Below are 27,460 nucleotides of genomic sequence, written 5' to 3'. Positions count from 1 at the left end.
AAAGGTGGGCTGTGACCTTCCCCGGCTTCTCAATTCACATCTCCTGCTAAATTGGCTTCATGTGAATTGACACTCGGAAAAAAAGCCCTGCACATACACACGGAGGAGCCGACATCTCTGGAGGAGCAGAAAGTCTGGGAGGAGAGCTGGGCTTGACTCGCCAGCCCCCTTTTCCTGCCCAGCGGGATGCAGCCCTGCCACGGCCTGAACCCGCTTGTTGCCGGGGAAAAGCGGGGAGATTTGGGAGAAAAGCACGGCAATTTTGGGGGGGAAACGGAGCGATTTAAGGGGTGCGATAGAGCCGGGCTGCTCCGAGCAGGCAGGCGCAGCCTCTAGATGGTGCAGTCATGCAGCCGAGCTGAGCATGTGTGCAGCGAAGGGCGCTGCGCAACAGGTTGGCGTAGCTCAGCGGGGAGACGCGCTCCCATCCTCGCTGCGGCGGAGCGGGAAGGACTTTCCAGCATCCTGGCGAGAAATCCGCGCCGCAGCTGGCCCGGAAAGCGGGTGAGGGGCAGCGCCACGGGCTGCGAGACCCTCGGAGGGTGCTGAGGGTTCTGGCAGGGTCGGGCTGCAGCTGCAGCCCCCGGCACGGAGCGCGGCCGCTCCTTGCAGAAGCGCGGAGGCGGCGGAGGCAGCACGGGAAGAGGCAGCCCTGGATGGAACGCGCTGTCCTCAGGCCCCGGGGACCTGGCTGGGCCAGCCGAGGTGCCGGGTGAGGAGCCAGCTGAGGGAGAGCAGCTTGTGAAAGCATCGCAGGGGCGCTGGGAGCTCTCGGTGCTTTGGGAGCCGCAGGTGCTCCGTGCCGGCTGCGCCCCGACACCCCGCGATAAATAAAGCCGTGATTCACCGAGGTGTGCCGGCTCCGGCCCCGGCCCCGCAGCCAGCAGGGCGGCTCTGCAGCCTGCCCGCAGCCCTGCTGGGCTGGGGGGCCGGGGAGGGTGGGCACAGCCCCCGCCGAGCTCGGTGCCACACGGAGGGACCCTCCCGGCTGCGCTGGCCCGGTCCCTCGCCCTGTGCACGGGGTTGCGGGGCTGTGAAGGGCGCCGGCTGGAAGAATAAACGAGCGAATTAATTATTAAGAGCACCGAGAGGGGAGTGAGGAGGGAGACCCGAGCCGCACGTGTGGGGGCGCGGAGCGGAGGGGTCCTCGGGGTGAGGGAATCCGGGGGACCGCGGGGACCCCCGCTCTCTCTGGGCACGGCGCTGGGCGCGGTGCCGGCAGCCCCGGGCCGGGCAGCTCTGCCCGGCAGCCGCTGCCCGCTGGTCCCGGCAGCCCGGCCGGGCTCGGGATCTGATAAGGAGCCGGAGCTCCACCTCCCCGTGGTGGCGGCGGCGAGAGGCGGAGGCAGCGGCGGGCGGGGGGGGGAAGGGGCCGTGCCTGCGCTGCGCTTCCCCTGCACATCCTCACACACACCGAGGGACGGAGGCGGGCACGGACCGAGCTGCCCACCGGGGCTGCCTCCAGCCTGAGCCGCCGCTCCGCCGGAGGAGCCGCAGCCCCGGCCCGGGGAGGGGGGCGGTTCCCACGGGACATTTATATATTTTTTGCCCCCCCTCCCCATTTTTTTCTTTTTTTCTTTTTTTTTCCCCTTTTTTTCCCCCCCCAGTATTTTTTTTCCGTTTGATTTCATCCGTGGATAACGCTCGAGAGGAGCCGGGGGGGTGGGGGGAGCGCGGTCCCGGCGGGAAGGAGGCGATGGAGACGCCGCGGGACCAGCGCGCAGGGGCTCGGCACGGAGCGCAGCGCCGGCACCATCCAAGTAAGAGATGCGGAGAGGCCGGGACCCCCGCCCGCAGCCAGGCACAGCCGCGGGGGGGTGCGGGATGCCCCGCGCCGGAGCTCGGCGCTGTGCGGGAGCGCGGGGCCGGGCGGCGGCGGGAGCGGCGCTGGCGAGCATCCCGCTCCCGAGCATCCCGCATCCCTCCGCTCCGCGCCGGGCTGCGCGGGGCTCCGCACACAGCGGGGCGGCTCCCGCTCGTCTCCGGTCCCGCCCGGCTCTGCCACTTGTTGTGCGGCGCGGAGCGGAGCGCGGCCAGCCCCGCACAGCGCAGGGCGGGCGGGGGGTGCGGGAGGGCGGCTGTGGAGGGCGGTGCGCGCGTGTTTCGGGGTGTTTGTTTTTCCGCGTGGGGGTGGCCCTGGGTGTGTGCCCCTCGTCCAGCCCTGGGTGTGTGCGCCCGCGGGGTGCGCGGCTGCGTGGGAGCCGCACAAGTTGCGGGTGAGCCGGGAGCCGGCTGGGAGCGGGGCTGTGCGGGAGCCGGAGCGGCGGCGAGCGAGAGGCTCCGGGGTGAGGAGGGGTGTCGGGGTGTCCGCGTGGGGTGCGTGTGACACCGGGGTGCGGGGACGCGAGTGGGGTGCGTGTGTCTGTGTGCGTAGCTGTGTGTGTGTGACGGGTGTGCGTGCGGTGAGTGTGTCAGCGGGCTCTGAGTGTGTCAGCGGGCTCCGAGTGTGTCAGCCAGCTCCGAGTGTGTCAGCCGGCTCCGACCGTGTTAGCGGGTTTCGAGTGTGTCAGCAGGCTCCGAGTGTGTCAGAGGGCTCTGAGTGTGTCAGCGAGCTCCGAGTGTGTCAGTGGGTTTCGAGTGTCTCAGCGAGCTCTGAGTGTGTTAGCGGGTTTCGAGTGTGTCAGCGGGCTCTGAGTGTGTGAGCCAGCTCTGAGTGTGTCAGCCGGCTCTGAGTGTGTCAGCGAGCTCCCAGTGTGTCAGCGAGCTCCCAGTGTGTCAGCGGGCTGTGTTTGCCCGCGCCGCGGAGGATCCCTGTTTCCCGGTACGCGGGGCTGAGCGCGGAGCCGGTGCCGGCAGAGCGGCTCCCGTGGTTTTGTCACGGGTGTCTGCGTGCGTGTGTCCGTGCGTGTGTCCGTGTGTCCGTGCGTGCCTCTGTGCGTGTGCTCGGGGCTGCCTGGGGGAGCCGCCTGGGGGAGCGGGGGCTCCGCTCGCTCCGTGCCCGCAGCCGGAGCCTCAGCCCGGGCAGCGCCGCGGGGAGCGGGGGAGCCTCGGCCGCGGGGCCGGCAGCGCACCCGGCCTCCATCCTCCCTCCCGGCCCCGCAGCGGCACCAGCGGCTCCGCGGAGCGCTGCGAGGCCGGGGGGGACCCTGTGCCCCTTCCCCAAGGTTCCCCCGACCCTCTCGGCTGCATCCCCCGAGCGGAGTCGCTCCCGCTGTGCCCGGCTCCCAGTGGCCCTGCCGGCCTGTTCCAGGCCCGCGACATTTCTGTCTTGCCCCAGGGCCGGTCTCCAACCGGGGTGGAGGGTGGGATGGTGGCGGGAGGGGACAGAGCCCGGAGTGGCTGTGGGGAACCCACGGCTGGAGGATGAGGGTGCCGCTCCAGGGAGGCTCTGACAGGTCTCTGCCTCGCCGGCTGCCAGACTTGGAAGGGATGTGGAGAAGGCAGCAAGAGGAGAGAGGGCCCTGGGCTTTGCCGGCTTTTCATCGCCGCCCAGTTCCTCAGGGATGGTTTTGGGGTGACGCTGTTGCCAGGCCAGCGGGGTTCCTGCTCGCGGGGTGCTCCGGCTCCCGGCGCTCGGGCCCAGCCTGCAGAATCGCCGAGCAGCCGCAGTGGCGGCCGGAGCTGGAGCAAACCCGGGGACGTGCTACGGAATACCCAGGATTCAGCCCAGCCGTGCCTTCGGCGCAGGACTGACTATCAGCGGCGGCGTTCTCGGCTCGCACGGTCCCTGAGCTCCGCGTGGAGCTGCGATGAGCTGTTCGCTGCTCGCTCCAGCTCCGGGTGTCGGAGCCGGGCTGGGGGGAGCGTGGAGGGGGGATTAGCACTTGTGTGCTCAGTGCAGGCTTTGGACAGACTTGTGAGCCGTGGCTCCGAGCCACGCAATCAGTGGCTGGGAGAGAGGAGAGGCTGGACTTTGGTGCCCATTGCCGAAGCGGCGCTGCCTCCCGTGGAACGGGGCCAGCAGGCTGTGGGAATCACAGGGAGCACAGGCTTGTTCAAGCAGTTGCTTAAATTCGCGGCGCTTTATAACCTCTCTCTCATTAAGGCTTGTTTTTTTTTTGGTGGGGATGGCTGAATTCTGTCGGATTTTGCATGCCACTGTCCTCCGAGAGCTTCCCAGTCATGCATTAAGCAGCGTGACTAACGCCTCTCTCATGTGGTTCAGTCTCTCTCACACACTCCCCGTAGGGAGAATTGTGTGTGCGGAGGAATAGTTGTTTTGGGAGGGGCTTTTATTTTTAAGTGCTCTGTGCTTTGCCAGCAGGTTGGAAAAAGGTGCCTGGCACCAGAGAAGAAAGTGTGGGATGGTCCTTAGATCCCATGGGAAAATAGCCTGGTGCCTTGGACTGGCCCCTGGGAAGCCTGTGTCTCCTGCACAGACGTGCTTGTGGAGGCTTCCTCCTACTCCTCCTCCTCCTCACGCCCAGCTCTGGGCTCTCACGTCTTCACCGTGTCATTCACACCCCTGGGTGCCGAGCAGGATTCCTGACCCTGCTGATTCCTTATCCTGCCCAGTCCAGGGCCCCTCGTGCCTTCCAGCAGCGCCCCTCAGGCTCTCAGGCCCTCTGCTCTGCAGAGTGCCTCCCTTCACCTGCAGGAATGGGGCTTGGGCTCAGAGTCCAGCCCTGGTTTTGGAGCAGAAATCCTGGGTGCTGGGCACCTTTGGGTGACACCCTTCCTCCTCCAGGCTGGCACAGGGCTCCTGGCGTTTCCAGCTGCTGGGCTTTCCCTCCCAGCTCCCTCAGCTGTGTGAGGCACCAGCATTGCCTTGAGACTTTCCCCTTTCCTGGCGATCTTTCACCTCGCACCAGGGCTTAGTCAGGATGTGGCTACGTCACCAGCACCAGGCCCAGCCCAGTGCAAACAGCCCAGCGGCAGGCACGGTGCGTCTCCCAGCCCGGGCATCCTCCAGGAGCCCTTTCCCAACAGCTGGAGCTGCCCATGTTCCCTGTCCTCACTCACAGGAGCACAGACCTGGTGGATCTCGGGGCAGGTTCACCCCATGGAGGCAGCTGGGTGAGGGGGGTCTGGTGTGAGCACAGCTGGGCGGTGGCAGACACGAGCGTGACCCAGGTGCCGGTGCCCCCGCACGGGTGACATCACACACATGCACTGGGGCATGCGCACACGCGGGCACACGCGGGCACACGCGCTGTGTGGGGCGCACACACGTGCAGGAGCGCGAGCTCACACCTGGGGCACGGGCCCGGAGCGGGCAGGGATGTGCTCCTTGCCCCGTGGGACACAGCTGCACACCCTGCCAGGGCACAGGTGGGACAGCGTGCCTTTAGCTATGGACACAGGGCCGTGCTCCAGGCAGGGGCACACTCTGGAACGCTCACAGTGCACACTCAGCACGGACACACACGTGTGTGCACAGACTGCCCGTGCTAATGCAAAAATCTGTTGTGTTTCTGCCTGGCTCCTGACCTCCTCCATCCTCAGCCTGCTCCAGGGATGGAAGATGTCCTGCTCTCTTTCCTCATCCCTTCCTCCTGGAGTCACACATCCCTTGCTGGTCAGGGCAGCTCTACACGGCCTCAGCCAGCTGGGGATGGCTCTGCTCTGCACAAAGGAAGGGGCAGGACAAGGGAGCAGAGGCAAGCTTGGCTCCAGGGCCACAGGCTCCTCTCCAGGCACGGAGATGTATTTCCACTGCAGAGGCAGAGCTCATCTCGCCCCTGTCTCCATGTCCATGGGGAAGCAGAGGGGTGGAGGGACCGGGAGCTGTTGGCTTGGGAAGTACCAAGGAGCACAGTGCAGCATGTTCCGCTTGCTGATAATCTGTGCCATGCTAGGCTAACCAGGAATGAAGCACTTGCAATGTGGCACCACGGAGGGGGATCGTGATGGTGATGGAGCGCTTGCCCATGGAGCATTCACTTGTCCTTGGGTGCAGAGTGTGGAGAGAGGGAGCAGAGTGGCGAGAGCAGGGTGATGCTGTGGGGCCTTGCCAGATGTTTGTGGCTATTCATTTTAGGGCACCCAGTCCCTGGGTTTTTGGGTGCCAGTGAGCTGTGTTGAACCACTTTATGCTCACAGCTCAGCAGAAGCTCCTGGACCCTGGAGGCGGAAAATGTGTTCCCAGAATGGAACAGGAAAGCTGGTGGCCAAGCACATCACCAGACAGGGGCTTGGTGGCAGGGCATGTGGCTTGGCACAGGAGGGGACAGCCTGTGGGGCTGGCATGGCCTGGGCAGTGTGTGGGCACGGAGAAGAGGTACCCGTGGCGGGGGCAGTGGTGCAGGGGTGCAGCAGTGCAGGGGTGCAGTGGTGCAAGGGTGCAGCAGTGCAGGGGTGTCTCTGCAATGCAGGGGGGCAGCACTCCCTGCACTGTGCTGCAGCAGCGGGGTGGGCACTGTCACGGGTGGGCATCCAGTGCGTGCCGTGTCCCAGACTGGAGTGGGAGGGAAGGAAGGAACAGTGTGTCTGCAGTGAGGAAGGGAACAGGAGCTGCTGGCGCAGGGTGTGGGGTTGCCTAGTGACTGTGCAGCGAGGGGGATGCTGTGCTGCCATTGCAGTGAGCCAGGGCTGGGCACTGCCGGGGGCTGCCCGGGGGCTCCTGCACTGCAGCGCAGCCTGGGCAGGGACCCCGTGTCCCTCTGACTGCCGGGACACCGGGGGTGGCAGTGCTCCACAGGCCGTGCAGGAGGGATGGGGCTCAGGGCCCTGCATCCCTGCAGTGCCGGGTGGGTGGTGCCTCTGTACCTGGCAGTGCGAGGCTGGCAGTGCCACTGTGCTGGCAGTGCAGTGAGGGCAGCGCTGCTCTGTTCCTGCCACACCGGTGCCCTGCAGTGCTGGAGGGGTGGCAGCCCTGCATCATCACCCCATGGCCCTGCAGTGCCCTGCAGCCCTGCAGTGCTGGACAGGCAGCATCCCTGGAGCGCCTCATGTTCCTGCAGTGCTGGATGTGCGGCAGTCCTGCACTCCTGCAGTGTCCCGTGTCCCCAAATTGATGGCTGCTGCTGTTCCTGCAGTGCAGGCAGTGATGGATGGCAGGGAGCTGTATGCTGGCAGTGCCCCGTGTCCCTGCAGTGCTGGGTGTGTGTCAGTCCTGTATCCCTTCAATGTCCCATGGTCCTGCAGTACCGTGTGGATGTCAGCCCTACATCCCTGCGGTGCCAGATGGGTGTCAGCCCCACATCCCTGCAGTTCTGAAAGGGGGTCAGCCCCACATCCCTGCAGTGCTGGATGGGTGTCAGCCCCACATCTCTGCAGTGCCAAATGGGTGTCAGCCCCACATCTCTGCAGTGCTGGACGGTGTCAGCCCCACATCCCTGCAGAGCAGGCAGAATTCCCCGTTTGGTGCTCCCGTTTCTGCAGTGTTGGCAGCTGCGTGCAGTGCCCGCGTGTCCCTGCTGTGCATGGCAGGCAGTGCCCCTGCACTGGTGGCACACAATGCTCCTGTGTTTGGGTGGTGAGAAGCTGTCTCAGAGTCTGGCCGGCTCCCATCGGGTTGTTGGCAGCAGGCTGCCTGTAGTCCACCCTGTTAGTGTGCCTCGTTGGGTCTAATTACAGTTGGTGTGGTGACGAAGAGGGTGGACAGTGGCAGGAGTGGCTTCCTGCAAGTGGCAGGGCTGAGGTTTCAATGACAGGGTTACTCACTCCAGCAGGGCGTTGCAGGAACATTGCAAGCTGGGACGGGTCCTTCAGGGCACTGGAGGCTGCTGGTTGCCGGCCCCAGCAGCCCCTTCCCTTGGGGAGCCGTGCCAGGACCGTGTGCGGCCAAGCATGGTGCAGGGGTGAGCCAGGGAAGGGGGCTGGTCGCTAACCTCCGGTGTCTGTGTCTCCTCCAGCTCCCCTGCAGCGCAGGATGAACCCGCTGGCGTCCTGCCTGGGCCTGTGGCTCCTGTGCCAGCTCCCTGCCCTGGCCTCGGGGACACGTGCGGTCTACAAAGTGCAGGAGGAACAGCCCCCCAACACCCTCATAGGGAGCCTGGCCTCTGACTATGGCTTACCGGACATGGGGCACCTCTACAAGCTGGAAGTGGGGGCCCCGTACCTGCGTGTGGATGGCAAGACTGGGGACATCTACACCACAGAGACCTCCATCGACCGGGAGAGCCTGCGGGAGTGCCAGCACCTCCTGCCCGGAGAGCCCTGCTTCCTGGAGTTCGAGGTGTCCATCACCAACCTGAACGCCAACAGCAGCCCGCGCCTGCTCGAGGGGCAGATTGAGGTGCTCGATATCAATGACAACACCCCCAACTTCGCCTCGCCCGTCCTCACCCTCTCCATCCCCGAGAACACCAACGTCGGGACGCTCTTCCCCATCCCACTGGCCATGGACCGGGACTCGGGCCCCAACGGCGTTGCCTCCTATGAGCTGATGGCTGGTCCGGAGGCGCAGGAGCTCTTTGGGCTGCAGGTGGCCGAGGACCAGGATGAGAAGCAGCCCCAGCTGATCGTCATGGGGAACCTGGACCGGGAGCAGTGGGACTCCTACGATCTGACCATCAAGGTGCAGGATGGGGGGAACCCCCCTCGGGCGAGCAGTGCCCTGCTCCGCATCACCATCCTGGACATGAACGACAACGCACCCAAGTTTGAGAAGGCCCTGTACGAGGCAGAGCTCTCCGAAAACAGCCCTGTGGGGCACTCCGTCCTTCAGGTGAGTGCACAGGACTCTTCTCCTCACTGTTTCCCCTCCTGCCTGGCTGCAGGGACAACCCAGGAGCACTGACACGGCTGTGGTTCCTGCAGGGAGGAGGGAGGGTTGGATGGAGGAGCTCACAGTGTCACCCAGGGCCAGTGGGCAGGCAGGTCCCTGGGATATCACATCTGCTCAAGGGAGGTTGGAGAGGATGCACAGGAAGGCACAGCTGGAGTGGGGCTGCAGGACACGGCTGAGGGGCAGCAGCAGAGCTGCAGGGAGCAGGGTTCTGGGTTACTGGGAGGGTGGGACCTGAGGGCCACCGGGAGCCTGGCTTGGGGCCAGCGCGGTCTCAGTGCTGCCCGCAGACAAGACATAGAGCCTTTCATAAGTTGCATTCCCTTGGCTGCTCCATGGAAACTCAGGAGGTGGGGACAGGGAGCATCCCTGCTGCCCGTGCGCGGGGCTGGCCACGCTCCGGAGGTGCCCTGCTGTCTGCAGGGAGCGGGGGCTCTGCCTCGTCTTGGGCAGCACTGCAAACTGGCCCAGAGAGCCCAGGGGCCTGGATCTTGGTGGATTTGGCTTGGAGGGGGCATTGAGATGATAGTAGTCGACATCTGTTTATCTACAGCTGCCATCTTAATAAGCGGAGCACGGCCAGCTCTCATCTGCCTGCTAATTCTGATGTGAATTTTTTAAGAATTCATTTTTCACTGTTAAGAGAATGGGAGTTGGAAGCAGATAAGGGAGCTGCATGGCCGGGAGGAGAATGGGCTGAGATGCCGCTGCTGCCATTGCTCAGCTTTTATCTTTCAGGGGGAAAATGACTTCTGCCTGTTTTGTGAGTGGAGGTAAAAGGTGGAATTTACATTTAACAACTTTCGTTCTCCATCCAAATCTGCTGAGCAAGATAACGGCGGAGCAGCAAATGGTGCAGAGAAGAGGCTGCTCAGAGAGCCGATTAGGGAGGCAAATGTTAGACAAACCTCATCTTCTTTAGAAAGCAAATAATAGGCGTAGAGGCAGGTTTATGGGGATGCAGGGCTCCTGGCAGGGATGGACGGTGCTGTGTGGGGCTCAGGCAGCCCCAGCCCCTGCGTGCCTGCATCCCCAGGTGCCGCGATGGAGCTGCTGCAGCTCTGCACAGGGTTACCTCCCTCCTCGCCCTCACCTGAGCCAGGCAGCTGCTCCAGCCCCTCCTCGGGGGCACAGCTGGAGCAATCCCTCCCTGCTGCTGGCTGGGTCTCAGCGGCACGGTTCCATGGTTCTGGAGGATTCCCTGCATGCCGGAGCCGGCTGGGAGGGGAGCACAGTCGACCGGTCCAGCCGGTTTCTCCGGAAGAGTGAGGCAGAGCCTCCATGCCCGAGGGTGGCTCCCAGCTGCTCTGCCGGTCCCAGGCTCTTTGCCCCACAGTCCTTGGCCCCAGAAGAGGAAATCCTGGTTTTTCCCCCCGGCTGTCCTCAGGGAAGGCCGCAGTGGTTTGCGGAGGGGCTCGCTCCGCCGTGCCCTTGTCCTGCTCACCGCTTGTCCCTCTGTACCCCAGGTGAAAGCCAACGATTCGGACCAGGGCGCCAACGCAGAGATCGACTACTCCTTCCACCAGGCCTCGGACATGGTGCGGCGGCTGCTGCGCCTGGACCGTGCCACGGGGCTCATCACCGTGCAGGGCCCCATCGACCGCGAGGACATCGGCACCCTCAAGTTCTCCGTCATGGCCAAGGACAAGGGCGCCAACCCCAAGAGCGCCCGCACGCAGGTGGTGGTCACCATCAAGGACATGAATGACAACGCGCCCTCCATAGAGATCCGGGGCATAGGGTTGGTCACCCACCAGGATGGCATGGCCAACATCTCGGAGGACGTGCCAGTAGAGACAGCAGTGGCTCTGGTGCAGGTGTCCGACCGAGATGAGGGTGAAAATGCTGTGGTGACCTGTGTGGTGGCCGGTGATGTCCCATTCCAGCTGCGCCAGGCCAGTGAGTCGGGGAGCGACAGCAAGAAGAAATACTTCCTGCAGACCACCACGCCACTGGACTACGAGTCGGTGAAGGACTACACGATTGAGATTGTGGCCGTGGACTCAGGGAACCCGCCCCTCTCCAGCACCAACTCCTTGAAGGTGCAGGTGATGGACGTCAATGACAACGCCCCTGTCTTCAGCCAGAGCTTCACTGAGGTGGCCTTCCCTGAGAACAACGAGCCCGACGAGCTGGTCATGGAGGTGAGTGCCACTGATGCTGACAGCGGCTCCAACGCCAAGCTGGTTTATTCCCTGGTGACAGACCCCTCCTCCAAGGGCGCCTTCACCATTGACCCTGACTCTGGGGAGATCCGGGTGAAGGCGGTGCTGGACCGAGAGCAGCGGGAACGCTACGAGTTCTCGGTGGTGGCAGAAGATAAGGGCAGCCCCAGCAAGCAGGGCACAGCGTCTGTGGCCATCAACGTCATGGACAGGAATGACAACGACCCCAAGTTCATGCTGAGCGGCTACAACTTCTCAGTGATGGAGAACATGCCGCCCCTCAGCCCTGTGGGCATGGTGACGGTCATCGATGCTGACAAAGGAGAAAATGCCCGGATCCAGCTGTCAGTGGAGCAAGACAACGGGGATTTTGTCATCCAAAATGGCACTGGCACCATCCTCTCCAGCATCTCTTTCGACCGGGAGCAGCAGAGCACCTACACCTTCCGACTCAAGGCGGTGGACGGTGGGGATCCCCCCAGGTCTGCCTACGTGGGGGTGACCATCAATGTCTTGGATGAGAATGACAATGCCCCCTTCATCACTTCCCCCTCCAACGCCACCTACAAGCACATCCTGCCCCACACCAGCCCCGGCCAGCAGGTGAGCAAGGTCAAGGCGGAGGACATCGACTCGGGCATCAATGCCGAGCTGATCTACAGCATCACAGGAGGAAACCCCTTCGAGCTCTTCCAGATCTCCCCGCAGAGCGGTGACATCACTCTGGAGAAGGAGATCCTGCGCAAGCACCACGGCCTGCACCGCCTGGTCGTGCGCGTCAACGACAAGGGCAAGCCCTCGCGGCACGGCACGGCCCTGGTGCACTTCTACGTCAACGAGACACTGGCCAACCGCACGCTGCTGGACACGCTGGTGGGGCACAGCCTGGACACCCCGCTGGACATTGACATCGCCGGCGACCCTGAGTACGAGCGCAGTAAGCAGCGGAGCAACATCCTCTTCGGGGTCATCGCTGGCATCGTGGCTGTCACCCTGGTCATCGTGCTGGTGGTCCTGGTGCGCTACTGCCGGCAGCGCGAGGCCAAGAGCGGCTACCAGGCGGGCAAGAAGGAGACCAAGGACCTGTACGCACCCAAGCAGGCCAGCAAGGGTGGGAAGAGCAAGAACAAGGTGAAGAAGAGCAAGTCTCCCAAGCCACCTAAGCCCACGGAGGATGAGGAGGAGACGGGGCTGCAGAAATCACTCAAGTTCAACCTCATGAATGACTCTGTCAGCGACAGTCCCCGGATCCACCTGCCCCTGAACTACCCTCCAGGCAGCCCGGACCTGGGCCGCCACTACCGCTCCAACTCGCCGCTGCCCTCCATCCAGCTGCAGCCTCAGTCACCCTCCGCCTCCAAGAAGCACCAAGTGGTGCAGGACCTGCCAGCCACCAACACCTTTGTTGGCACCGGGGACAACAACTCGACGGGCTCCGAGCAGTACTCGGACTACAGCTACCGCACCAACCCCCAGAAATACACCAACAAGCAGGTAGGAGAGCTCATCCTGAGGCCAGCAGCGGCACCCCCGCTGCACCGGGGAGCCATCTGGACAGAGGTGTGGGAGTGAGCGTGGACTGGCCCCCAGCCCTGCATGTGTGGCCCAGGGGGCTGGCGTTGGACTACCCCGGAGCTGAGCCACAGAGCCTGGGCATGGTGCAGGGAGGGGATGGGGATGCTGTGGGGGAGGCCAAAACTGTCTGAGCCCTTGTCCGAGCGCCCGGGGCTGGGTCCTGGTGGCGCTGCCTGGGTGACGGTGATGCGAAGGGCGCTGCATGTGTGTGGCTCTGCATGTGGGGCTCCGGGCAGGGAATGCCATCTGCCCGCATCCCCTTTGGGGACCACTCTAACAGCACCAAGGAGGGTGATGCCCACCCTCCCATCCCTCCCTCCGCTTGGGCTGGCTCATGGGGAGGAGGGACTGGTCCTGCTCCTGCCACAGCTGGGTTCCAGCCCTGCCCTGCTCCAGGGAGCAGTTGGGAAGGCTCTGGCCTCACTGCCTGGCTCTGCTGGTGCGGCTGAGCCTGCCACCATCCCTCAACCAGGGCGCCTCAAAGGGAGCTGTGGCTGCCTGGGCAGGTGGGGCTGGGCGGAGGAGCACAGCTCTGCCTTTTTCCCAGGCTCAGGCCCCGGCTTCCCCCAGGCTCGGGCCCTCTGCCACAGCCAGCACGGTGAAATCCGGGCTTCCCATAGCACGAGCACCGAGCCTGAAGCTGTGGCTCAGCAGGAGAGGGTCTGCAGATCCTGGTGGCACAGGAATGACCCATCCATGTGGCAGGGCTGGGGCTGTGCTGGGGCCAGGGTCCAGGGGCACTGAGATCTCTGCTGCAGTCGGGTCACTGCTCTTGGTGTTGCCGGGGGGGTCTCTGTGTGCAGAAAGGGTGGAGGCAGGTCTTGGCTGCTCGCTGGTGTGCACTGGAGCTTGGAGCTGAGCCACGAGGTCGTGGGCTGAGTGTGGAGCTTGCGGGACCCTCTTTCTCGTGCTGTCTGGCCACTTAAGAGCTTGCACCACATTTCTGCTTTGGCACTTCTGTCTTTAACCAGCCAGGGAGGGAGAGGGGGAGCGAGTGCCTGTGGCTTTGTCTTCTTCCTGGGGCCCCACGGGTGAGGACCACCCACTCTCCCTCGTGCTGTACCCCCTGTGCCCCATGAGACCCCTGCCCTCCTCTTTGTACCCCAGTGAGCGGCAGGCTGGGCTCCTGCCGTGGGGCTGAGCTCAGCTGCCCTGTTGGATTTGACTTCAATAAAGTTTTCTATTTTTGACCGGTTGTGCCTTATTTTCCCTGCTGCCCCTGAGAAGGCTCTCCCAGCAATTTCCCAGGCATATTTTCCATGTCCTTGGCCACTGGAGCACTCAGGCCCTTGGAGGCCAGAAGTGATGCTCATGTGAGCTGGCCATCTCCACAAACCCTCCACCAAACCCCAGCGTGGTCAGTCCTGAGGCCTCATGGTGCTGACCCTTCATCCCCAGGTTGACATGTCCCATGTCTAGTCACTACCTGGCCCTCTGAAGATGTCCCTCCAGGACAGGGTTCCCAACACCTGCACACACACATCTGTGTGGATGTGGACGCAGTCCGAGCCATAGCCCAGCTTCCATTTCGTTTCACACCAACATCCTCCCTCAAAGCTTCTCCTGGTTGATCCCCACATCCTCTTGAGCCACACCCATGTCCCACAGCCAGAGCATGGAGGAGCAGATCCCCGTGCCTGGCTAGCCTGACCCAAATCCCTCTGGCACGGGCTGGCAGTGCTGCTCCGTGCGCCGCAGTGCTGCAATGAGGGCGCACGCGGTTGCAGATGGAGCCTTGGCGTGTCACATCCCGGTGCTCCCCCACCCTGGGAGGGGATGGGAAGGAGAGATCCTCTCAGGAAGGCTTGCTGGAGCTGGGTGGTCCTGCTCCCCACGCAGAGGGCTCTGCCCTGAATGGGATCTCCTGGCAGGATGGATGGGGGTGATGCCAGTGCCATGGGGCTTGCTTGGGGTCTTGTCTCCAGCTGTTTGGAGAAAAGATGGACCCTGGTAGGCAGGAACAGTCCAAGACCCCTCTCCCACCATGCCACCACCCCATCTCAGGGCCCTCCTCCCTGGCCACCCGTTCCTGTTTCTCCTGGTTTTTCTTCCAAACTGGGGCACCCATCCCTGCGCCTGTCACACCAGTTCACCTCTTCCCCAGGGCCTCCAGTGGCCTCACCAGGCTGCTGGGGCTGAGGAGCTCTGGCGCTGGGAGAGATTAGATCAGCCAGGGAAACCAGTGGTTCTGGCTTCGGTGGTTTGAGCCCTGTGCCAGCCTCGGCTCTCACAGCCTCCTCGTTTGTTTTGCTAACAGCATAAGGTTTTATCTTGAACCATCCAGGAAGTGTCTGGGCCTCCTGGGCAGGCAGGGCTGGGACCCGCAGGGAGATGCGATGGCTGCAGAGGAGGAAAGGAGACACCAGCAACCACCTCAATAAGTGCTCCCCGCAGGGCTGGGCCGGGCAGTCTGGGGGCTTGGCTCAGCCCTGCTATCTGCTTCCCTTTGGGAACTTTCTGAGAGAAATTTCCCTCCCTTCCTCGTCCTCGGCAGCTCTTTGATGAACCTGGGCTGAGAACTCAGGCGCTGGCGTGGGGAGCGGCTCTTTCTTCTGCCTGGCTCCCAGGCTCCATCCCTGTTTTACCAGGAGGGGAAATTCTCCATCCTTTCCCAAGATCTGCCCTAGGTCCTTGCAGCCCCCCAGCACCCGGGAAGGCAGCTGGAGTGGTGTGAACTTGAGCGAGCTCAGCAGAGGTTCCTGCACCTGCCCGCGGGCTCGGAGCACGGTGCAGCATTAATTACTCTCTGCGGGAGGGGAGGAGAGAATATTGTAGCTGTAATGGACAGAAATGAAATCGTCTTGTTTGAGAATTTAGCTCAGAGTCTCCATAAATTGCAGGTTTAGGTGCTGGCAGATGTCTGGGAAAGTCTCCCACTGTCCTGGGTCAGTGGGTTTTCTCAAGGCCGTTCACGTGGAATGAGCTGATAAATGGATCCAGCAAGGAGCTGCAGATGGAGCTGAGGGTTCATGGGGGACCTGCCCTGCTTTCCCCCAGTTCCAGAGACAAGCTGTGCTGGGAGCAGCTCCTCCACACCGTGAATCAGCTCCTGCTGCTGGGATCCACTGGGCCTGGATCAGATTTGGCTCTGCCTGGCTGAGGTGGAATGAAGGAAGTGTCATTGAGGGGCTGCAGCTCCCTGGATCTGCTGGGAAGAGTGGCTGTGTCAAAGCACAGCAGCTTGTGAGCATCACTGGGGCACCTGGGGGGGCACAGGACAGGGTGGGGAGTAGTCAGTGACTGTGCTGGAGCATTGCTGAGGATGCTGAGGGCACCAGGGGCCCAGCAGGAACGGGTGGTGGCTCCTGGTGCATCTGTGCTGGGCACTTGGGTTGATGAGTGAGAGCACCGTGGGGCATTTGGGACCTCAAAATGAGGAGATTCAGCCACAGAAGAGCAGCCCCTGGTACAAGCTGGATATGCAGGCAGAGCCAGCGTGGATGTGTGCTGGCTGTGCTGCAGGGGGAGGTGACAGCGGGGTGTACCCAGCCCGTGCCCCCACATAGGGGAGGTGACAGGGGGATGCTCACTGCCAGCACCCTGTGCAAGTGGCACAGAGGGGAGTGTCACTGCCAGCACCCTGTGCAGGTGGCACAGAGGGCAGCGTGGTCTCGGTGACAAGGGGGACAGGGACACAGGCACAGGCTGTGTGTCAGGGGCAGGGGATGCAGGGGATGCAGCTGGCACAGGGCAGGGTACAAGGCCTGTCCCCAAGGAGGTGGCAGTGGGGACTGTGCAGCCTGGGCTGTGGCAGGAGGTGGCACAGGGGGTGCACAGCCCCAGGGAAAGGGGCACAGGGGGTGCACAGGCTGTGCTGTGTGCAGGATGGCAGTGGGGTGGGCACAGTGGCAGCAGGGGACAGCAGGGTGGGCAGGCTAGGCCAGGTGACAGCTCTGTAGGCAGTGTCCACAAGGACACAGTGGCACTGATTGTCCCCAACACATATCAGGTCTCTCCTGCCTGGCAGTCCCTGGCCCCTCCAGCACTGGGGACCTCGTCCTTTCTCCCCTGAAGGCTCCCCCAGCCTGTGCTCCTGGGGCTGGGTGACAGCACTGCCCAGTTCCCCTCTTGCCTGCCCTCCTCTTCCTCTCCCTCCCCACAGCCTCAGCCTCTCCCCTGCCTGATGCCCTTGGAGCCAGCATTGCCCTTTCCCAGCTTGGATCTGGGGAACTCCTCCTTTGCCCCCCAGATCTTCCTGCTCCTTTCCCAGCTGTGTCTGCTCCTCTCCACCCTCTCTCCTGATCTCTCCCTTCTCCCTGGCTCGCCCCAGTCTCTGCTGACCGTGCTGGCTGCAGTACAGAGGGATGCTGAGCCCTCCCAGCGCAGGGCTGAGCCCCTGGCTGGCTGAGCTGTGGATCCTGGGGGATGAAAGCCCTGGCTGTGTGTGCAGCCTCCTGCTCCAAGGCTCCCTGATTGATATTCCCAGCACTGCTCTGCCCGCTCGGGCTCTCAGCTGCAGTGCTGCTCCCTGGAGCGGGGCCCAGCCCTGCAGGCTGCAACAGCCAGCCCCAGAACCTGGGGCAGAACCTGGGGCTGGGACAGGACGTGTGCTCGTGGTCTCTGTGTGTCCCCATGGTTTCTGTGTGTCCCCATGGTCCCTGTGTGTTCCCATGGTCTCTGTGTGTGACCCCATGGTCTCTGTGTGTCCCTGTGTCTCTCCCATGGTCTCTGTGTGTGTCCCATGGTCCCTGTGTGTCCCCTGGTCTCTGTGTGTCCCTGTGGTCTCTGTGTGTCCCCTGTCTGTCCCTGTGTGTCCCCATGATCCCTGACTGTCCCCATGGTCCCTGAGTGTCCCCATGGTCTCTGTGTGTTCCCGTGGTCCCTGTGTGTCCCCATGGTCCCTGTGTGACCCCATGGTCCCTGAGTGTCCCCATGGTCTCTGTGTGTTCCCGTGGTCCCTGTGTGTCCCCATGGTCCCTGTGTGACCCCATGGTCCCTGAGTGTCCCCATGGTCTCTGCATGTTCCTGTGGTCCCTGTGTGTCCCTATGGCCCCTGTGTGTCCCTGTGTGTCCCCATGGTCCCTGTGTGTCCCCAGGCACTCGGTGCCCCTCAGCCCACAGAGCACCCAGAGGTGTGGACGGGGTGAAGCACAGAAGCTGGAGGGGGTGGAGGGTGGGGTGTTCCCAGGTGAGGACAGAGCTGGGCAGTTCTGGGCTGTTCTGGGATGGGATGGAAGGAGGTTGCAGTAATGAGAGGGTGCAGGATGTAGGACAGGCCAGGGAGGTTGTTGTGGAGGGAACAAGGGCTGAGGAGTGCCTGGAGCAAAGGGCACAGAGTGGCTGGGATTGTGTCAGGGCTGGGGAGGGCAGCCCTGGGACAGCAGCAAAGGGGTGTTTTGTGCTCTGGGGGACAGCTGGGACCCCCAGAGTGAATTCCCCGTGTGGGGCCATGCCAGGGCAGGTCCCAAAGAGCCCCTTGGTGGTTTGTGGGTGTTGGGCACTCAGCACCCGTGGTGCCCTGGCACACCTCCCGCTGGTTGGCACATCCTTAGGAATGCTGAGCCCTGTGCCAGGCCCAGATCACCTTCCTGCCCTCCGCCCTCATGCCCACACACCCCTGTGCTGTGAGAGCCCTGCCAGGAGCCCTGGGCACGGCCCATCCCCAGGGCATGGCTGGGCTGCCGTTGCACAACCCAGCCCTGCTCCCGGCAGAAACCAAGATGGGCACTGCAGATTATCCCAAAAGAGGCTCCTCCTGCACTGTCCTGACCCTTCAGCACTCCAGAAGGCACAGACAGCTCAGCTGGGGCACAGGAGGGTTGGGCAGGGGTGAGGAGGTCACCCCTGGCATCCTGGTGCCCCTTTTCTGGTCACCCCTGACTGTGGCTGCAGCATCCCCCAGCCCAGCCTGGGTGAAGCTCAGCCTGGGCTCCACCTCTGGAGTTAGACCTGCAGCTCAGCCTCACTCAGCTTCCCCCCAACAGGTCCTTCACTGTCTTCTGTCCTGGCCCTTTCTGTACTTCAAGGAGAGCTACAAAATAGATGGAGAGAAATTTTACACAGGCAGATTGTTACAGGACAAGGGGAACTCTTTGAAATGAAAAGAGGAGAGATTTGGATGGGATATTGGGAGGGAATTCCTCCCTGTGAGGGTGGGCAGGCCCTGGCACAGCTGTGGCTGCCCCTGGATCCCTGGCAGTGCCCAAGGCCAGGCTGGACATTGGGGCTGGGAGCACCTGGGACAGTGGGAGGTGTCCCTGCCATGGCAGGGGTGGAATGAGATGGGCTTTAAGGTTTCTCCCAACTCAGACCACTCCATGATCCTATTCTCTGACATTCTGAACTTTTCTGGGGGTCTCTCACCCCTGAGTACCTGGTTTCCACATCCTACCTGTAGCAAAGGCTTCTTTTCCGAGTGTGATTCCCAACCCAACCCTCTCAAGAGGAAGAGGAGGTCAGGCAGAGGACCAGAAAGAAAACAACTCCCCCAGATCCCTGTAGAAACATTCCTGGTTGTTTTGCATCAATGCCTGGTGTGGTGGGAGCTGTTTACTGCCTCAGCCCTTGAGCTGCTGGCAGGGAAGCGTGGGTGGGTTTGTGGTGGGAGCGTGGGCTGTGACCTGCCAGGAGAGCAGCGAAAGCTCCACCACCTCATTATTTCCATCCTCGTGGCACTCACAGCCAGGCCCTGTGGCTCCTGCCCAGAGATCCCTGAAGATGCCCCTTTCCTGGGATGTAAACATCCTGCTGAGCTCCTCCTGCCTTGCAAAACACCCCTGTGATCTGTCTGCACATGGCACAGGGATCCTGGCACGCTCCATCAAAGCTGGAGCCATCCTTTGGGGAGGGCAGCCGTCCCACCTCCCTCCCTGGGAGCTGTCAGAGCAGCCTGCCCTGATTCAGCTCCTCAGAGACATCTTGAAAGGCCCCAGCAACCTGAGAGCCTGCAGCTATTTTGCTCCCACATGGCCTGGTTTTCACATCCTGCCAGCTCCCCTGTGCTCAGCAGCAGCTGCTGGGGGGGCTCCTCGTGGCTCAGCTCTGCACTGAGATCCTGCTGGAGCCATGTGTGATGGGGATCTCTCTGCACTGAGATCCTGCTGGAGCCATGTGTGATGGGGATCTCTCTGCACTGAGATCCTGCTGGAGCCATGTGTGATGGGGATCTCTGCACTGAGATCCTGCTGGAGCCATGTGTGATGGGGATCTCTCTGCACTGAGATCCTGCTGGAGCCATGTGTGATGGGGATCTCTGCACTGAGATCCTGCTGGAGCCATGTGTGATGGGGATCTCTCTGCACTGAGATCCTGCTGGAGCCATGTGTGATGGGGATCTCTGCACTGAGATCCTGCTGGAGCCATGTGTGATGGGGATCTCTGCACTGAGATCCTACTGGAAGGGTCCTGCTGGAGCCATGTGTGATGGGGATCTCTGCACTGAGATCCTGCTGGAAGGGTCCTGCTGGAGCCATGTGTGATGTTCCCCTCACACTCCTCCATTCATCTCCCTGCTTGTTCATCAGAAGCTCTTGAGCCCCGTTGTAGGCAAAACTCATGTTTTAGATGTTCCCATTGAGACCTTCTGAGGTGGTGTGATTCCAGGCTCTGTAAGCACCTGGAGGAGATTGGGTGGGATTTTTTCCCAAGGATTTCCAGTGGATCACAGTTTATTAGGGACTATTGGGGCGTCTCTTGCCCAGAGAGCTCAGAAACCTTTGCTAATGTGCTGGAAATTTGTCTGGACCCAGGAGCTGGTTTGGCCAAGGATGTGATAGCAATCCTGGGATTTGAGGAGCTCATCCATCCCAGGGGTCCTGTGCCAGTGGGAATGGGAATTGGGGCAGTGTAGGCAAGATAAGTGGCCCTAAGAAACCTCCCTATGACTTGTCCTACCTGTTTGATGTCTCCAAAGGAAGGTTTGTCTCACCTGGTATCTCCACTCATCAGGAGGTGCAGACCACTAAAGTGAGGGCTCTGCCCATCTCTGCAGCGTGTGGGTGCCCAGACCTCTGGAGCAGGCACAATTCCTTGGGCAGACAGGAAAAGCTGCTGCCCTTTGCCTGTGGAAATAGAGCTGCTTGCAAAACAGGTTTGCCCTCAGAGGAAAATTTTCAATTTGAAAGCAAATCAGGAAGAACTGACAGTTTTCCCCCCTGTTTCCCAGGTCAATCAGAATATATATGATATATAAATATTTTTTTTTCCTAGTAATGTCTAAAGGCATGATTTTGCCTGACCTTTTTGAGTTGAGCTCCATAATTAATACTTGGCTGGAGTCCTGAAGTGATAGGTACCTTTGCAAGAGCATCATTTTTTCATTTTCACGTGTCAGCAAAGATCTCCCCCCACGCCCCAGCCCTGAAACAGGGAGCGCGCTTGAATAATGATCTGATTCCAGCAAATTGACAGCTTTTCTGTGGAAAGGCTTCCATGGAAGCATTCCTGGTTATCTCCATTTTTTTTTTATGGAGTCCTGAGTCTACAGCTTCGGACCCCCTGCTCTCCCCAGAGCCTTCAGTGCTCCCTGTCAGCTCCACTGGCTGCAACTGGGAGCCAGATTAGCTCATTACTTTCCCAGCATCATTTCTCCACTCTGCAGCTGTTGGATTCCTCGAGGGTTTCATTCAAGTGTTGCTCCCAGTCCCGGAAAGCTTTTTCTCCCTGGGATCTTAAGATGGTTTTAACGTGATTATGAGGCCTCCTGCCGCGTCCAGGGCAATTTCCACTCCACACCAACCATCTCCAGAATAGCTCCATTATCAGCTGGATGGTGACAGACATTCCAGGGCAGCACAGCCAGGCCAATTTAGACATCATTCCATAAAGATTATGACCCCTTTCCATTTTACCGTTCGCCCTTCCGTTGATTTATTTCCGTATTTTCCTTGGCCGTCTTCATTTTCACCCAAAGAAAAGCCAAATGGCACCTCCTGGATGGACTCAGAGCTGGGATAGGCTGAGGGTTAGGCAGGCTCTGTCCCCAGGCTGCCTAAATGGGTCTCTAATTGCGTTAGATCTTGCTCTGTGTTAGATAAATTCGATCTGACCAGGCAGGTTGGCACCGGGCTTTGGCGGCTTCTTTGAGCATCATGCAAATTTCAGGAGGCTTCAGGGCACCTATGTGGAGTCAGCCCGCATTTTCCTGGATTTATTCATTAAATAGTGCCTCGGGAGCTGATGTCCATTTGAGGCTGGCTGCTCTGCTATCATTATTTGCGCAGGACTTGGAGACTGCCTCTGCTGACTGCAAGGTCAGCACTCGCTAATTGTCAGTGGAGCAGCCACTCAGGAGGGGAGCAGGTGCTTTTTGGGATGATACCTGGGTTTGGGAGCTGAGATTCCATGGGTTCCTGTGCTTTTTTTCCTCTGGTTGTGGGTTCCTTCTCTGGTTTGTCAGCAGTGGAAGAGCTGAAGGGGTGTTGAGAGCTGGTTATGGACACAGGGATTTGTGGGCAGACACAGCCACCACACAAGACCCCGTGAGCATCATGGACCAGAGCGGTCAACCCATGGCTGATGTGCCCTGTGGGACCCCAGTGGCTGTGGTGGGGGTGATCCCAGTAAAGCCAGGCTGGCAGATCACAGATCTGGGCCTCTATCTGTGCTCCAGAATTGTCAGGGTTCTTTGGGAGGGACAGAATCTTGGGAGGTCCTGAAGGAGTGTTTTGAATAAAAGGATGGGTCTCACAGGTGTGAGACCACAGATCTTGGCTTAGAGATGGGTCCATCCATGTCCCTCTCTTGTCCAAAGCAGCCCCTGGGACCTGATCCCAGCCCTTCCCTCAATTCCTTCATGTTGGGCACACAGCGAGCAATCCTGGGAATGCAGCTGGGTCTGCTCTACCAACTGAACCCCTGGAGATGCTGTGCCAGGGCAGGGAGGGGCTCTTGGGGCAAACAGGAGCCCCAGGCCACCGAGGGCAGGAGCAGGAGGTGACACCAAGCCAGGGCAGTGCTTGCCTTGTCCTTTGTCCCCTGTCCCCTGTCCCTGTCCCTCAGGGTGCTGCTGTGCAGGAGATGCCCTGAGCTCTTCCCGTCACCTGCAGGGTGAGTGCAGAACAAGCAGGGAGGGCTCTTGGAGGCTTCTCCTCCACAAATCAGTGCAGTGAGCACACAATGTGCTGCTGGAGGGTCATGGAAGGATGGGAAGAGCTGTCTCAGCTCCATTCTCACCCCAGCAGGGCAGCAGAAGCTCTGGTGGCTCAGAGGAGCTGTAAAATGGTCGGCTCAGGGACGAGCTGTGTCCTGTTTCCTGGAGCTCGAGCGTTGCCCTGGGTGGTTTTGGCAATTCAGCTCCAGCTTTCCTCGAGGCCTGCCCTGGTTTCCGTGGACATAAAATTCCCCTCAGCCTCCTGCTCCCAAGGCTGAGCTGCACTGGAGCCCTGCTCCTCGCCAGGCAAAGCAAACAATTCCCAAGCCTCCACCCAGGGAGAGCTGGCTCTGGGTCACTCAAAGCACAATCCCTGGGCTTATCCTTCTCTCTTCTCTCCATATCCAGGGATGGCTCCAGGTTGGTGTGTGAGGGAGAGGGGCTGATGAATCCATGTGGAGTTGGGTGACTCCAGTGCCACAATGGCTCCCTTGTGGCTCAGTTTGATATTCCGGGCGCTGGCTCTGACATTGCCTTTCACTCCCGGCCCTGTGAGTTGCTGCATTGTGGCGGCTGCAGGGGAAGCAGCTCCCTTGGCAGCTGCCTGAAAGGAGCTTCTGGCCTGTGGGGAGGCGCAGGAGGCCAGGGCAGCGTGGATGCTGCTTTGGGATCAGCAGTGAGCCAGTTAACAGGGGCTGGATTTTCCCCCTGTGCTCAGGGTGGCTCCCCTCCGTCCCTGCCAGCAGGAAAAGGGTGCCCGGGGCGGATTTGGTGGTTTCCTTTGTGAACAATGGAATTCCTCCTGCTGCTCAGTCCCTGCCCTCTCCCTCTGCACAGGCAGCGGTGCCAGTGGGTTTGTGGGGACATGGTGACATCCTGAATTCCTGCTGCTCAGTCCCTGCCCTCTGCACAGGCAATGATGCTGTGGGGACATGGTGACATCCCAAATTCCTGTTGCCTCCTGGCACTGCTGCCACTTGGGCTGATTTTATTTTTGCTGGGTTTAGCAAGCAGAATCATCCTGATGCTGGTCATGCTGGGAGCTGGGGATGTTTAAATGAGGGAGCAGAGGGGCTGAGGAGCGCAGGATCCCCTGACCCCCGTCCAGAATCCATGAGTGGGAATCCTCACAGAATCATTAGGGTTGGGAAAAAGCCCTCCAAGATCATCTAGATTTGATGTCACCCAGCCCAGAGCACTGAGTGTCACCTCCAGTTATTCCCTGAACACCTCCAGGATGGTGATTCCACCACCCTCCTTCTGATGCCTGACCACCCTTTCCATGAAGAAATATTGGAAGAAATGTCTCCCAGTATGATTTTTCCTAGTGTGCCCTCCTGGCAGAAGGAATCAGCAAAGTCAGGGATTAGTGCTGGGGGGTTTGGGATGTGCAGCCAGGACCAGGCAGGTCGGGGCAGCCCATAGAAATTCCTCACCAAAAACAAAGCTCCTGCTACTGCCAGATGAGCCCCAAAGCTGGAGCTGTGGGTTTGGGGCTGGCTTCCCTTGGCTGGAAAACTGGGGAAGGGCTGGAAGGGGCACAGGGAAGGGCAAATGGGATGGAAGGGGCACAGAGACAGGCAGCACGGCTGGAAGGGGCACAGGGAAGGGCAGATGGGATGGAATGGGCACAGAGACAGGCAGCACGGCTGGAAGGGGCACAGGGAAGGGCAGATGGGATGGAATGGGCACAGAGACAGGCAGCACGGCTGGAAGGGGCACAGGGATGGGCAGATGGGATGGAAGGAGCACAGGGAAGGGCAGCAGGGCTGGAAGGGGCACAGGGATGGGCAGATGGGATGGAAGGAGCACAGGGAAGGGCAGCAGGGCTGGAAGGGGCACAGGACAGGCAGATGGGATGGAAGGAGCACAGGGAAGGGCAGCAGGGCTGGCCAGAGCTGCCTTGTGTCTGCAGCAGGACCTGGCAGAGCCAGATGCAGCCTGGATTTGTGGAATTGGAAGGGGGGCAGAGCGAGGAGTAATTACTGCCGTTCCTCACAGCCCTGCAGGTAGGAGAAGTTCAAGGCAGAACGAGCAGGCAGCAGAGGCAGGAGCAAAGGGAAGAGCTTTTCCAGAGAGCACATGGGCTGGAGTTCACTGCTGCCGGAATCTGCAGAGGCCGGAGAAGGCACGGCCTCAAAAAGGCAGGAGAGCACTTCACAGAGGATGGATGGGGTCAGCAGAGGGAGAGCTGCCAAGGATTCCTCCTCAGGAAAAATCCCTGAGCTGTGGCAGCACGGAACATGCAGGATTTTCATGAACATCCCCATCAGAGCATCCCTGCAGGAAGAGGGGGACAGGGGCTCAGTTTGTCCCTGGTGCTGGTACTGGTGTCCCCATCAAAAATATCACAGTGAGCACTGGGGAACCCTGAAAATGCAGGTTTTTTTATCCAAAGCCGCAATTTCTCAGCTGAGAAAATAGACAGCTCTGCCCCAAATCTCATTCCAGCACAGTGGCAGCAGTTGGAAACCAATAAATACTGGGGGTAAAAGGAGGGAGTTACAGCAATTAGGAGAAATGAGTCGTTCTGGAGTGTAGAAAATTAACAAGCAAAGCCAAAGACATTGGGGGAAAATCAATTATTACAAAGTCAACACAATAAGTACTTTAAAAAATGCGCCGGGAAGAGGTGGAATTCAGGAACTGTCAATTCCAAGTGGAGATTGCAAAATTGTTAATTATGGAGAAAAATGCAGAAGTATTGACTAAATAGGTGGAGTAATTTGGGCTGAGACATAACAACGTAGGATGTGGGACCTGCCCATGTGTTGGGAACCAGGAAAAGCATTCAAAATAGAAATATCTGGCATAATGGAATGGAATAATTTGCAGTAAAGAGTGGGATCTCTCTGCTCTGGAGATGTCCATGGGGCTTGGGAGCCTGGGGAGGGCAGGACTGGCAGGGCAGCGATGCCACGAGCAGCTGGAGGAGCTGTGCAGTGCTCCCTGCCCTGGGCAGCCCCAGGGAACAGCTGGATTAATGGCTAAAGCAGGGAAGGGCTGATGGAAATAGCACTGACGTCAGTCACTGTGCCTGATGGCAGGGGACACTGGGCACTGGCATTACGTGACAGGTCTGGCTTTTAAACCTCTCCTTAGGCATGGTCCTGGCCTCTGTGAGGAACAAGGGCTGCTGCAGGCATTCCCACAGGGCTGCAGAGGCAGAGCTGGTTTGTGTTGGGCACAGAGCAGCTGGAGACTGATGGATGCTCCCAGCTGATAATGGGGATTTTATCACTATCATTATTATTGTTTTTATTGTTTTGCATGAACACTGCTCTGAGGTTGGACATCAGCAGGAATTTCTCCATGGAGAGGGAGGTCAGGCATTGGGAGGAGCTGCCCAGGGAGGTTTGGAGTGCCCAAGGAACACCTGGATATGGTGTTTGGCACTCGGGGCTGGGGATCAGGCATGGCTTGGACTCCATGACCTTGGAGGGCTTTTCCAGCCTGGGATTCTGGGATTCTGAGCACGGCATAGTGAGGCAGATCTGGTTTATCCAGAGCTTAGGGAAGGGAAGGGAGGCTTGGCTGGGATCCCTTGTGGAGCCAGGTTCTCCTGGAGCTGCTCCTCAGCACTTGCTGCCATTCACCACTGCAATCAATGGTCTGGAAGGAAATCTGAAATCACTGCTGATAAACCCGTGGCTGCCACAGAGATTGGTGGAGTGGGAGATGGTGCTGGGGACGGAGCAGCCATGCAGAGCAATCCAGATTGCCTGGTAAACTGGGCCCATTTAAACAAAGTGCATTTTAACGCGGAGCTGCGCACGGAGGAACGGAGCTCTGGCTGATATCCTGGGAAGTGCTGGCTGTAAAATGGATTCAAGGGTCATGCTGCATGAGTAGCTCAGGGTTAAGAGGCTGGCACAGACCTCAGGTGGAAAAACCTGTGAGGTTGGAAGGGCAGGAAGGCGCTGCAGGAAGCCCTGGTGAGATGGCACCTGCAAAGGTCACCTCTGATGAGGAACGGGGAAAAACTGGGGCAAGCAGAGATGAGGGCCCCAAAACAGATTTGCTGTTTGCAGGTTGTGACTCGGAGCTGCTGTGTTTGACTCCTCACACAGAAGGCTCTGCTGTGCCTGGACTGCCCTGCACAGGCAGCTCCTTGTGCAGAGGGCACTGCCTGCTCCAAGGCTCTTTACCCTCCCCAGAAAGGTCACACCAAACCCAATTTCTGTGAGTCAGGGCCAGACAAATCAATTCCGTGCTTTTCCATGATTCCAGAGCCGGGCTGAGGGGGGTGGAGAGCATCCCAGGGACCTGCTGGTGGGGCTGGGCACAGAGGGAGGGGGCACTGCCCGTGCCAGTGCCACGCTGCCCTGTGGGCTGCAGGGACAGGGCTCAGAGCCCTGCAGTGAGAGGAGCCCTTTCCAGGGCTGCCTGGTGACATTTACAGGAGGTGTTTTTCAGGTACAAGCGCTGCTGTTGGGATGCAGCCCCCCGGGCTGGGGGGATGGTGGCTGTCACAGGCTGGCTGTGGGACGTTGTTGATTTGTGTTATCTCAGCACCCCAAGGAGCGGGGCTGGTGCAAGCAGGAGGGAAAGCAGGAGGGAAAGCAGGAGCTAGGGATGGGCCAGGCAAGGCAGGAAATTGGTTTCAGCTGGGTGGGCAGGGCCAGGGGTAGGGCAGTGCCAGGCTGTACACGATGCCTGTAGGCTGGGAGGGGACTCCAGAGTGTCATTGTCACCTGGGCAGTGCTGCCTTGTCCTCAGCTCCTCCAGAGCCCTCCCGGGAGGAGCTCACTTGTGCCTCAATGGCAGGGGGTGCACCCTCTGCTCTGGCAGCCCCATCCTGTGCCCCCTCTGCTGTGCCCCATCCAGTGCCCCCTTTGCTGTGCCCCCTTTGCTGTGCCCCATGCTGTGCCCCATTCTGTGCCCCCTGTGCTGTGCCCCCTGTGCTGTGCCCCATTCTGTGCCCCCTGTGCTCTGCCCCATTCTGTGCCCCCTGTGCTGTGCCCCCTGTGCTGTGCCCCATTCTGTGCCCCCTGTGCTCTGCCCCATTCTGTGCCCCCTGTGCTCTGCCCCCTGTGCTGTGCCCCATTCTGTGCCCCCTGTGCTGTGCCCCCTGTGCTG

At 60.6% G+C, this 27,460-nt stretch overlaps 1 protein-coding gene across 3 annotated transcripts in view; it reads left to right on the top strand.

Annotated features, from left to right (window-relative positions):
* The first annotated feature begins 405 nt into the window (after window positions 1–405).
* The window catches only part of PCDH1 (protocadherin 1), a 56,492-nt gene continuing 29,437 nt past the window's right edge, over window positions 406–27,460 (top strand). For 2 of the 3 annotated variants that reach the window (XM_059483772.1, XM_059483775.1), the window contains exons 1-3: window positions 1,426–1,760; window positions 7,737–8,551; window positions 10,078–12,270. In XM_059483772.1, the coding sequence (XP_059339755.1) occupies window positions 1,697–1,760; window positions 7,737–8,551; window positions 10,078–12,270 (3,072 nt within the window). In that variant the 5' untranslated portion in view covers window positions 1,426–1,696. Of the gene's footprint in view, window positions 505–1,425; window positions 1,761–7,736; window positions 8,552–10,077; window positions 12,271–27,460 lie in introns of those variants that run through there. The other variant, XM_059483774.1, reaches the window with a different exon arrangement.

The sequence above is a fragment of the Ammospiza nelsoni genome, chromosome 16 (assembly GCF_027579445.1).
Source record: "Ammospiza nelsoni isolate bAmmNel1 chromosome 16, bAmmNel1.pri, whole genome shotgun sequence".
In the NCBI taxonomy this organism is placed as follows: domain Eukaryota; kingdom Metazoa; phylum Chordata; class Aves; order Passeriformes; family Passerellidae; genus Ammospiza; species Ammospiza nelsoni.
Note: the sequence above shows the minus strand (reverse complement) of the source record. Positions and strands in the feature narration are given on the sequence as shown.